At 41.1% G+C, this 13,056-nt stretch overlaps 1 protein-coding gene across 2 annotated transcripts in view; it reads left to right on the forward strand.

Annotated features, from left to right (window-relative positions):
• Positions 1 to 13,056, forward strand: part of Dgkk (diacylglycerol kinase kappa) — a 108,459-nt gene that overhangs the window by 30,717 nt on the left and 64,686 nt on the right. For both annotated transcript variants that reach the window (XM_050160975.1, XM_050160974.1), the window contains exons 2-4: positions 8,044 to 8,154; positions 9,953 to 10,033; positions 11,908 to 12,012. In XM_050160975.1, coding sequence (XP_050016932.1) covers positions 8,044 to 8,154; positions 9,953 to 10,033; positions 11,908 to 12,012 — 297 coding nt within the window. The remainder of the gene's footprint in view (positions 1 to 8,043; positions 8,155 to 9,952; positions 10,034 to 11,907; positions 12,013 to 13,056) is intronic.

Raw genomic sequence — 13,056 nt, forward strand, 5'->3', positions numbered from 1 at the left:
CTTTCCTGCTTCTAATGAGACCATCACGTGAGTCTCGGGAGGACCCAGGGGTCTTAGACAACATGGTTGAGATAAAGAGGCCATATGGCTTGCTACTGGCAGCTTACAATTTGAAAAGTTTTGGCAGACTCCGGAGAGGAGAAAAATGATAGAAATTTCATCTTTGAAAGCTGAGAATCAGGTGGAAGGTGAAGGAGAAAGCAGGTAGAAGCAGATATTGCTTTGTCGTCCTGCATTCTGGCCTCTCTGATCCTGGACAAATTAATGCCAAGGTCCAAAATATTCTGGTATTTTCCTTAGAGACTTTCTCTGACCCTAGAACTCCCTTCTTTTCAGCAAGGAAGCGCTATTAGTGCATCAGGGGCTCCTACTAAACTTTAACTTACATTATTACTTTCCCATCTTTCCAGAACAATTAGAAACTTTGAGTCTCCTCTCACAGCTTAAAAATGATCTTCCTTCTCCCACGGGTAGTCTTCACTTCTGTGTATTTCCAGACAAAGCCAATCTTTTCCACAAACTTCCAGGTCTCTAACCCAGTTCTCCCTCTGAGTAACATTGTTGAAGTCAAGCCATTTTTCTGCTGGTCTTCTCTCCTTTGTTCCCACGATTCTCAATGAGTCCCAGAGCTCTGCCCATGTTTCAGGAGGTTCTGTTAACGGGGAGCAAATGCAATAGCTGTGGTTACACGAAATCCTCATTCACCTTAGATAAGTTGTTAAAGAGCCCCAACACCTGAAAGAAGATGCCTTAAAGCCCAATCCAGGTTCTCCCATTCATTTACCATTTGATTTGGATTCATGCAGCCCCTCTTGGGTCCTGACTTTCATCACCTCCAACAGGGTAGGCTTAGCCCGGAAAGTTAAAAGGTAGCTTTGTGGTGAGAGTAGACTTTGAGCTCTGTAGTGCAGTACTCGCGTCCTTATCCCTGTCAACAAACCCATAGTAGTGATGGCTTAGCCAAGGGTCCAAGCCACTCCGCAACAAAACAATCATTAACACAACAAGGGTGAGCAGGTCTGGGGGGTTCTGCTGAGCTCTTCATTCTTCATTCTTCCCAGTTGTTGTTAGACCCAAGCCAATTATCAAAAGCCAAGGTACCACTTTCTGGACTTTGTCAACCAGGGCCCGAATTGTTTATCTCTTCCCCACCCCTTAAGCAATTAGTAGTGCTTGCCCTTCTTAGAAAACTCCAGTAATTAAACAAAAAGAAAAGAGGGATGAGCCAGAGATCTGAGGAGACTTACAAGCCACGCTTTCCCTTCACATGGTTTTTGTCACTGGATTCCCTGCTCATGATTTCATATATCCCCAAACTTCTAAGTGTTTCAGCTTTAATATCCCGGTGGACTCATTTTTGTCACCAATCCTTGATATTCGTCTTACTGATGCTCTCATGTCAGGGAATGACACTTCTATGCAGAGAATTGTTTAAAGGTTGTTTAATGGAATAAGATCTGAAACCACTATTCATCAATTGTAAACCATATAAATAACATTCTATCGATACAATGAAATGTTATGCAATTGTAAAAAGAAATGAGGATGCAATGCATATACTGAGCTTGTAAGGTCCCCCAATACATTAAATTTAAAAATCCAAGAAACATTGTACTCAGAACACTATGAATTACACCAGGAATAAGACTAGATGTGTATCATACATTTGCACATGTTTATAAGCTATCTTTTGAGTGATGTGCAAAGGACTACTTAAAGTTTTTACCTGCTTAGGAAAACTAAATAAATATAACATCATCCTAGTCTTTTCTATATTTTACTGGCAAAGAATAGAAATCTGGATGATTCTCAACATTTCCTCCTTAGCATCAAATGCAGCAGAAGTAGATTCACTGTAGTCTCCACAGTCCTGGGCAGCAAAAGTAGATTCTCTATAGTCTGTACAGTCCCAGGCAGCGGGAAGGGAAGCCTTGTCAGTACTAGGATGATCAACATGTTTGTCTGTGGTTATCCTGAATTTAGGGCTGCAACTCCTAGAAAAAAAAAAAGCAGTACACCTCCCTGTTTCTCATCCCTCTGCTATAGCACTGAGCCAGCCATGAACTAAAGATCTCAAAAGTGGTGTGAATAGAGTCTCAGCCTCACAGTTCTCGCAGGGCACAAGTAACGCTGAGTGGCAGCTATATGCTCTGCAGGGTATCCTCATCTAACTGACAAGGAAAATGAGGCTCAGAGAGGTTAAGTGATTTGCCCAAGGTCACACAGCTAGTAAGTGCTGGAGCCAGTCTGTCTGACTCCTGCCCGGTCAACAAGACCCTGGGGAATGTAAAGCTTTCAGAGAAAGACTGGATCTGGCCTTTCTTAAAGCCCTAAAGCACCCAGAGTTGCATTTTAACTAAATCAAACACTGTGGCTCTGAATCAACTTTGGCAGGGCCATGTTGAGAAATGGATTCCTTCCCATTACCCCCACCCCCAAAACAAAGAGAATAGACGTTCTAGGTTTGGAGACCGAAGGAGTAAAAAAGACAGCCTCTGAAGCTGTCCTCCTAGTGAGAGTCCGGCTCTTATTGGGGAGTCATCATCTATCAACTCCAGCCAGCCTCCTTCCCAAGAGCAAGGCGAGCAAACAGAAGAGTAGCTAGCTACCAACAGGTACTGCTGCGTGGCGTGATGGATGTTTGGCTACTGTTTGATTGGGCGGGTGAGCAATTCAATTTGGCTATGCAATAGGGGCTCATTTTATGAGGAAAGGGCAAATAATCCCCCCAGAGCCTCACAAGCCAGAGCAGAAGAGACTGAGCAGCTAGCAGAAGCTTTGGGGACTTGGAAGGAAGATAAGAAAAGGTCATGGCCACAGCTGTGCTTGCCCTTTCTCAATTAAACATCAGGCAGCAGCTAATTGCCTGTCGGTAATCAGGAGCCCATTGAGGGATTTTAGATGTTTTCTAACTATGGAGCAAAAGAAATGCTCTCCATTGGTATTGACAATTAATTTATATGCGCCAAGCCTTTGAGAGTATGAGGAAGAAAATCTCCCTGGGCCTGGGTGTGGGAGTTTCTAGAAGTAATGGATTTAGGGGTTGGCTTACCAGACAGGGATCCAAAATGAAGTGAAGCTAAGTTTCCCAATACAGGCCCTGCTTACCTGTGCTTCTGAATCCTGCACTCTTGGGATTTGAGTGAAACTTAGTGGGTTTGTGGTGACTGAACTGTGGGGCTAGAAATGCGTCAACAACCTAAATAATCCCCCTAACAGTGCAGTCCCCCTTGAGTTCTCTGGGTTTTCATATTACAGCTGGCCGGAAAGACTAGGAGGCCTGGCTGCTGTGCGCTCAGGTCAAGAAGCATCACGTGGTGGGTGGTGGGCCTTGTCAGTACGTACGAGGACCTCTTTAACCCTAACGTCTGCCTACTGGGTACAACACAGATATTCACAACAGGAATATGACAGATTAGACAAGGAGGATTATGACTAGGCTCCATTTTATGAAATCAGTGATGTCCCTGTAAATCTGGTCATCAAGAAGATTTTGTTATTTACTGTCCCATCCCTTTGCTTCTTTTGTAAGTACCTTACAGATGTGTTTTTCTGACAACAACTTCTGTCCCAGGATGCTACAATCTCAAAAGGTTTACAAAGCAGAATATTATTTAACAGGAAAACTGCCAATTTATTTGATGATGTTTTAAGAAGAAAATACTTTGATAAATCATTTAAACAAAGCATGGAAAAAATACTTTCAATAAAAAGTAAAAGTAACAAAGAAACTAAGTTCAAAGATTTTCTTTTCCCATATGGCAGAATTAAGCTAGACAGTGTTACATAAATATGAATTCTAATTACTCTTCCAGTCACCCTTGGATTGTTATTTTTTTCTAAAAAAAAAAAAGCAGAACTTTCTTCATGCTCACCATGGAACACTGTGTCTCTAGAATGATAAGGATGGCTAGTTGCCCCTTGCGGGGAGGCTCATTAGAGCAGATCTGCTAATGACTCTTCAGAGCTGTTCACAGAACACAATCTAATTCTCAGCTATCTGTGGTCATGTCTTTTAGGGCAAAGTTTAGTGGGGGTTGGGTGGGGTTCGTGCTCACTCTGTCGTATACGTACTAATTAACCAGGCCTTTCCACTTTTCTTGTCAGAGGGAGACAAAGCAGAGTCCAGCAACCATTTATAATTGCGGGTTGAGAAAAGTAGTGGAGAATGTCGCAGCCTTCAGGTTTGCTGTCTGGCAGCAACAGATAGCACAGTGCATGGCTGCCCGGAGAGGGCAGTGAGGTGTGTGGTCCGCAAATGGGCAATGGCTGAGAAGCACTGGGGAGTTCTCCTGGGGCCTAGGTAGAGCTCACCCCTGACCACATCTCTCTGAAGGCTAGCTTTGCCTCTCCTCATTTCCTCACTGGCCTTTGGTTCAGTTTAGTAACCCCAAACAGGTAAAGCCATTTTCAATGCATCTATCTCATTGGCTTGTAGAAATCCAATGAAATTTGCTTCTACCTCTTCTATCATCTCGAGACTGCCTTAAAAATATGCATCAGTTTATTTTAAAGACTATGGTAAGCTTCTCTGAAGGGAACAGAGTTTGCGAAGAAAAGGACCGTGGCCACTTTTAGTTCTTAGACATCCGGGTTTGGGTATTCAGATATGTTCAACAGCTGACGAGCTAGAGCCTGTATTTAGACAGTCAGTAAGAAATCCTTACTGAGACATTATCTCTACTGTACATAAATTACGTTGACATTATCTGCCTCCAACTTGGTAGCATGTGTCTTACATGAATGGACTCCTTATCCATGTGCTCTAAACTTACTGTAACTCCTCTGAAGTGCTAGCAGCCCCAATTCAGATACTGTGAACTCTTTGCCTGGCAGCTAGCCATAGCTTGCAAACTGTTTTCTTTGCCTTAAAAAGTTTTTTTCCATTATCTGCTTTCATTGAAAACTTGCAAAACTTCGTATAATAAACCAGGGCTTGAAATTATGAATAAAGCTTCTATAAAAATTGTGTGCAGATTTGCAATGTTTTAGGTTTTCAGCGAACTAGGTACATTTCAAGGATTGCAATTGTTGGATCATACTTTGATTTACAAGAAACTGACAATCTGTCTTACAGAGTGCCTATAGCATTTTACATTCCTAACAAAAAATGAATGAGGGTTCTTATTGCTGCACATCCTTAGCACTAGTTGATGTTATTGGTCTTTTGAATTTTAGCCATTCTAGTCCATATGTAGTATATGTATAGATAAAATTTAAAGTTATTTTCTTCATGCTTGCTGAATAAGATTACAATATACATCCTAACTTACCAGAATCCATTTCTGATTTCTGATTTCTAGTGATATATACTCTATATGACATGGAGAAACTTTACTCCTACATAGACTTTGTAACTCTAATGTCTCCTTCATAGTGTAGTTTGATAGTCTCTCAAGTTGGGGTTGCATGGTGGGTTATTAAGGTGGAGAGATGGCTCACAATTAAGAGTACTTTATCCAGAGGAGCCAAATCCAGTTCCCAGCACTAACATAGGCTCCGGAGTAACCATTGCATTCATGATCATGCGCAAAAGGAAAGGATGTGGTATAAAGATAGATAAAATAGGAATTTGAAAAGGATAATTAAAATTTTCTTCTTGCTTATAGTTATATCATAAAATAGCTGGTAAATGCCTGAACTAAATATGAATTCTCTTGAGATATATGGCCAAGTTACAAAGCAAAAAATTCTAGGTTTAATAGCTCATTTTTAAAGTGAAGGTGTCGCCGGGCGATGGTGGTGCACTCCTTTAATCCCAGCACTCGGGAGGCAGAGGCAGGCGGATCTCTGTGAGTTCGAGACCAGCCTGGTCTACAAGAGCTAGTTCCAGGACAGGCTCCAAAGCCACAGAGAAACCCTGTCTCGAAAAACTAAATAAATAAATAAATAAATAAACAAATAAATAAATAAATAAAGTGAAGGTGTCTTTCAGAAGAGAAAGTAGGTGTTTAGATACCTGGTCATCTCAGTTACAGGTCTTTAAAAATAGGGGAAGGGAAAATAGTCAATAGATTTACAGTACCGCGTGTAAATTCCCTCCTGTGGAACAGGCCTCAAGTCTAATCAGAAAGTGGATTGGTTAGCTGTGTAACCTTAATGCCACTACTGCACTAGCAGACACATTCTGCCATGCAGGTCAGTATTATAGTATACAGAGTCCTAGTGCTGGATTAGACTGTTGGTGTCTTTTTCTCCCCAGCAGCTTTCATAGCTCCTTTTAACAACATGTAAGCTCAAAAGCAGCGAGAGGAAACGTGCATTTCCTGGCCACTTGAGGTTGATTTCTCTATGTCTTGTTTCCAAAGTGAGTGATGTCGCTAGCAAGAGGGTCTTACCATCTACTTAGGGTGCCTCTGGAGCCTCTTTGGCCGCTAACTTGCAGGACAGTATCCAGTGCCTAGCACCGAGGCTTTCATTTAATAATCCGGGCCTTCTGGGAGTAATCATCGTCCACCCGTGCAGGTTCCTTCTGCTTAGTCTCCTTCTGTATGTTATATTTGCGATTAACTTGTAAACTAGTGAATTTCTGTCAAATTTCTTCAGATATCCTTAGTTTGGATAGCCCACCCACGGTCGTCTTCTATCACCAATTCCTCTATCCACATTCAAACTTTTTTTAAAATAAATATTTATTTATTAATTATGTATACAATGTTCTGTCTGTGTGTATGCCTGCAGGCCAGAAGACCCCATTACAGATGGTTGTGAGCCACCATGTGGTTGCTGGGAATTGAACTCAGGACCTTTGGAAGAGCAGGCAATGCTCTTAACCTCTGAGCCATCTCTCCAGCCCCCCACATTCAAACTTTTAAGCTCAAGAAATCTCCCCTCTCCTTGCTCTCTCTGGCAAGCTCTCTGCACTGAGAAATATACCCTCCCAACACCTGTTTGCATAAGAATCTCAAATTCAAATGTTTGATGAAGTCACATGCTCTCATCTGAAGATGGCAGTGGCTACATGGTTCCAGCTAAGTGTTGCCATGCAAGAACGTAGGCCAACTTTTCCAGATGTTCTGCTTAAAAATAAATAAAAAGAAGTAAGTACCTGCATTTCTGGACATTTGTCTTTTAAACATTATCAATTAATTAAAAATGTTTAGGATAGACTAGTTAGGCTAAATAAAACACTTTGGCCACTTAATAGTAAATCCTCATTCTGATGAAGGTGATTTCACAGGGAAAAAAAAAGAAAAGAAAGAAAGAGCCTTGATTTGGTGAATTTAATTGTCTGGCTCTTTGTCCCATAATTTATAGGTTTGGTTCCCGATTAGTGTGAGTACTTCTGCAGTCTTTATGTCGGTTTGTTCTCTATAACATAACCAAGAGTGTCTTCAGCGGTGAAAATGATAAGTAGCCTCTGTATCCGGTAGGATCAGTCTGTTGTGCAATAAGTGGAAAATCATCGGCCAGAGCATGTGCTAAATAAAGAAAGTAATCAGAAGGTCATTGTCTTTTGGAGTCCTTTTCATGCTTGCTCTGTCACCATTTCATGAATCCCCTGAAGGCCTTGATAAGGAATTTATATTTGCTGCTAAAAATATTAGTAAGCTATTGGAGGCTTGTGATCAGTGAAGAGACACAATCTAACTTAATATGCTAAGAAGAATCCTCAAGAAGAGCTGATTGGAAGGTTCTCTCTAGGGCTACAACCTTGACAGTTAAGGAAAATCTACCTTTCTTGAACTTAGCCGTTTCCACCGCTGCTTGTACTTTCTCTGGATTGTCATTTTTGTATTTATACACGCATGTTCTTCTTCTCTCTCCCCTCACCACAAATGGAGATGTTCTTCACTGCTTTTGAGTAATATATCCTAAGGAACTTGAAGGCTATGCCACTGTGAGTGTTTTAGAGAAAAGAAACCAATGCCTTTTCTGGTGGAACTAATTTCCTTGTGTTCTTGCCTGGCCTACAGGCTATTATTCATCAGCTAGGTAGCAGAGATAGAATTTTCCAGATAAGTAATTTTCCCATCTGAGAGAACAAATAAACAATCTCGCAAGTTCATCTAACTTTTCTACTGCTATGCTTGTGTCTTTCAGAAGATCGTGAAGGAAGGACAGCTGCTTAAGAACTGTAACTCCTTCAAGAGATGGAAGCTAAGATATTGTATGATTCAAGGACAGAAGCTCCTCTTTGCACACCACCCTTCGGTAATTATAGAATCCTTTCATCTGCATTAGTGGCTGGGTGCCAAGGAATGTGTGAGTGCGGAGAAGGTCATCAATAAAGGAGAAGTTGAAAGCATCTATTCTTCCTGTAACTAATCCCTTTGGACCAAATGAGTGGTGTATTTTTCCTTTCCCCGTTCCTATGGCTCTTCATTTTCGTGGATTCCCCAGTTATTTTCTGTTTTGCTCTGTTTTTGTTTTTTCAAGGCAAGGTTTCTCTGTAGCTTTGGAGCCTATCCTGGAACTAGCTCTGTAGACCAGGCTGGCCTCGAACTCACAGAGATCTGCCTGCCTCTGCCTCCTGAGTGCTGGGATTAAAGGCATGCGCCACCACCGCCCGGCCCTGGTTAGTTTCTGTATGCAGAGTGGCCTACAAAATTTGTGGGGCCCAGTGCAAAATGAAAATGCAGAACCCTTTACTCAAAAACCAGGAAAAATATCATTAATGGTACTAACACAAAATGTTTCATATTTATACTAAAATATAAAGCATTGGCTTATGGTGTTTTATTTTGGGATTTAATGTTATTCTAGAAGATAATTTGTATAAAGCTTGCCATTTAATTTTCTTTTGCACCATTCCAGTTTTAAAATGTAAATATAAGAGCATTTAACTTATAAAAAGAACCACCATCATTATATAATTGTGTTAGTAGCTCTTACATTCATGTATATTTTGTTTCCAGCAGTATACAAAACTAGCTCTTTCTTTTTTAATTTTTTATATGTTCACATTCTGCCAACACTTTCTGAGTAAATGGAAAAGGCACAGTGGTTTGCCCCCAGCTTTCCTAGTCCTTCAGTGCCATCCTTTTCAGCATTAATGGTTGCATAATACAAGGACAGATGAGGAATAAGAATGAATAGAATAGGGCTCCTCAGTTGCTTGTTTCTAAAAAAAAAAAAAAAAAAAAAAAAAAAAAAACCACTGCGTTTGATTTGTGTTTGTAGCAAGTCGTGGCTCCAACAGAACGTGTAGACTAGCAATACCCACAACTGCTCAGTCATAGACATAGCATACTTTGTACTTGCCTTACCACCATGATGGGATTCACTGGAATTCTAAGTGCAGACATATGATAATACAAAACAGGAGTGAACGTGCAGGTGACATAGGCTTCCTGTATTCATGTCACAGCCCATGGTCTTATTGGGCTTTATTTACAAAACACAAACCCCAAACTCAAATGATCAGGGATTTAAAGGTGGCGATAGCAAAGCTTTAGACCAAATCCTAGGCTGTTCTGAGCATGGAGTCTTATATGCCAACACAGGTTACATAGTGGTCAACTAGCCTTGTCTGTATTGACGGTACTGATGCTCTGCTGCTAGCTGAGCACTCTCTACCGCATCAGATCTACCAGGAGACACAGGCTCCAGACTGGCTATGACAAGGACATAGTCAAAGGTTGCCACCCAATAAATTAGGGCTTGATAATACTTATACTGCAAATTGCCCAGGCAGGGTGTATTTTGTTATCTTATCCAGCACTAAGTTTATATTTGGGCAAGTCTGCTGAGCAACCCAAGCCTTGCTCCAAGTCTACCGAAAAGTTTTTGGAAAGTTGTGTTTCTATTTCATTTGTTTTATACTTGCCACATGCCCTGTCTACAGAAATCATGTGCCTATATAAATCTTAGCCCTCAAGACAAACAAATGGTTAGATCGTAACTGCCAAGAATGTTTGTCAGTGTATGTGTGTGTGTGTGTGTACCTTTTAATGTCTGTTTGCCTAATTAGTCAGATGGCTTCTTACCGTTCTCCTTCTCTATCTTCCAGTTTGCGCACTTTGAAACAATTGATCTGTCACAAGTTGTCTTGGCAGAAAGCAGCTGGAGAAATCTTGACCACGGTTTCTGTGTAAGTAAGATGGAGAATGGCTGGCTGTGCACGGGCGGGGCTAGCTAACAAATAGCATTGTTCTATCTGTTTGTTCCATTTTGGGGAACATTAGGGTTAACAAGTCTTCTTTGATTGCAAAATGTTATTATTTATACAAATTTCCGCTAGCCTAATGATGGCGAGGACAGTGAGTACTAACCATGCTCTCCATTAAAGGCTGCTAGAAAGCCAAGCTGACTTCAAGGGACAAGGGGCCTTTGACTACTATGGCATTCAATCAGTCTTCTTGGTAAAGGTGGTTTAGAAGTATCATTGGGGGGAGTTTCGAGAGACTGATAAGCCATAGGAAAAAAATAGAATAACCAAGGTGCATGACATAATTTCCCCTGGCACGGTAGGTCATCCGCAGTAAAATCTAGTCCATGGTGAGGTTACGGATGAGAGTCGTTCTAAGAAAGCAGAAGTTTTCACGGCTTAGTGTCCCTGAGCCGTTGTACCGCTTTGGTCATTCACGTATATCTAAACCAGAATAATCACTTCAAAGCATCAAGTCCACTAGCCCTGAATGCTCCTTCCCACGGTCTCCAAAATTGTTTTTGCCAGCCCCATCAGTTGGTTCCATTAGGGTTCAGCTTGAGGCTAGGCTATCCTTTATCTTAGTGAAAGTACAGGGCTGCTGCACAGCAGATCAACTAAGAATTGGATTGAAAACAAAGAGTGACTGAGGTTATTCATTGTCCTAACCAGTTCCTATGCCTATCTGCCGCAAAATCTAGCACTACCTGCAAAAGGAGACCAAAATTGCATGTTAGTATGGTTATCGCTAGCATCAGTTTGAGGCATTCATCATAAAATAACAAGCAGAGCCCCTGAAGCGATGACTGACATGATAGCCAATTGTATTCTCTCTTACTATCTGCAAAAAATACAACTTCTGCTTCTGGCTGCATCATTAAGACCTTCAGAACTGAAGCAGTGAGGTGGCTCACCAGGCAAAAGAGTTTGCCATGCAAGCTCAATGATCTGAACTCAATCCCTGGATCCTGTCTAGGAAGGAGAGAACCAACTCCTAAAAATTGGCCTTCACACATGGTCTTTGCCACATATACACCTACACTCACATACATACATGTGCGCATCATTCACACACACAATGATAGATAGATAGATAGGTAGAAAGATAGATAGATAGATAGATAGATAGATAGATAGATAGATAGATACGTAGGTAAATAGATAAAATATGACCTTCAGTGTGGCTTTGATACTATTCCTGGCAAGGTTCTTCCACTTATTTCTCCCTGCCAATGATAAAGAAAGAAGCTGGATTTTTTTTTTGACATCTGGTATGGCACACAAACAGCAAGAGAGGGACTCTATTGAAGTAAATACACTTTCCCTACTTTCCATAGAACAGCAGTGAGCAAGTAAACACTTTAGGCAAGCTCCTTTGAGAAATGGATGACCTGTAGCTTAGTGTTTAAGAGCATGGACTCAAGAGTCAAAGAATCTGCTTTCATTTTTTAACTTCTGGATGACTTTAGTTATTTAACTGCCCTTCTCTTCGTTTTCCTAGCCACAAAAGGGGAACAAATGCAATGTCCATCTCATGGGACTATAATAAAGACTGAAAGAATATTCCTAAAAACGCATCAGAATAGTGTTTGGCACACATGAGGTGGCAATAAAATATTGATTATTACTATTTTAATTATTACTGTCTTGAATAGCTCTGAGAGCAGCTGAGGGTGGCTCTGGAAACTTAGGTCTTATATTCAAGCAGTGGCTGGGAATATACTTGGTACCTATGTCTAATTTTGTGGAGAATTGGCAGACTCAGGGCAGGGACCTTTGTTGGTGAAAAGCAACTAATAACATGATGTTTTGTTTAGATTATCACACCAGATCGAAAAATCTCCTTGGTTGCACCCAGTCGGAAAGACATGGAAGACTGGATTAACGTCATAAAAACTGTCCAGCAGGGAGAGACCCAGAAGGTAAGGCAACTGGTGGCGAATACACACGGCTCTGGGCAGAGTGTGTAGTCTCAAGGGAATACATTAGGGAAGTCGGTTCTCAAGCACAGACCTGCTCAACTGGGAGCAGAGACTGGCCAGCCGGGAAGTAGATAGACATCATTTGGAAACCTGTTGAGAACTCCTCACACAAATAGGAAAAATTCAGTTGGGCTGAGACTCTGGTAAGCATGTAGCTTAGACTCCTCTGTATTGCTAGATATGTCATGTTACATCCAGTAAATGAAGTCCATGACATGTATTTATGCAGTTAACTTAAATGTCCCATAATTGTTAAGAAAGTTGCAATTAGCAGTTTTAATTCCTGTCTTCAGAAGAATAATAATAACACTTCAGGAAAGTGAAGCTGAGAAAGAGGAAGGAGTCAGATCAGGAGAAATAAGCACTCTATTTAAAAAGAACTCCAGGCTATGTAATCAGCCCACCTCTGTTTCTGTTTTCTATCTATCACAAAAGAAATGTAGAAGTCAGGAGAAGAAGCTTATCCCCCACAGCTCATCAGGGGCCTTTTTCTCCTTCACTGTCTCTAAAATAATCAGGGCTACTATGCAGACTGTGAGATCTGGCCTTGGCTAGCCCTTCTGTAATTCTACCATAATTCTAATCTATGGGCGTTGCATGATGGAAAGGATCTTATTTACTTAGAAAAATGTCTATATTATAGAGACGCCAAGTAAAATTTTTGGATAAATATTACTGTAAATCGAAGGGAAATTTTGAAGTCAGTTTTGAGTGCGATTGATACAAAGTCCATCCATCCTAAAGCAAGATTCTTCTCTGAAAGTCATAGCAATAGAGGAGCAAAATGAATATAGCCTTTAAAAAATCTTCAGTAGCCAGGCGGTGGTGGCGCACGCCTTTAATCCCAGCACTCGGGAGGCAGAGGCAGGCGGATCTCTGTGAGTTCGAGACCAGCCTGGTCTACAAGAGCTAGTTTCAGGACAGGCTCCAAAACCACAGAGAAACCCTGTCTCGAAAAACCAAAAAAAAAAAAAAAATCTTCAG

This window comes from Alexandromys fortis, unplaced genomic scaffold (genome assembly GCF_014885135.2).
Source record: "Alexandromys fortis isolate MF-2015 unplaced genomic scaffold, M_Fortis_MF-2015_v1.1 scaffold_83, whole genome shotgun sequence".
In the NCBI taxonomy this organism is placed as follows: domain Eukaryota; kingdom Metazoa; phylum Chordata; class Mammalia; order Rodentia; family Cricetidae; genus Alexandromys; species Alexandromys fortis.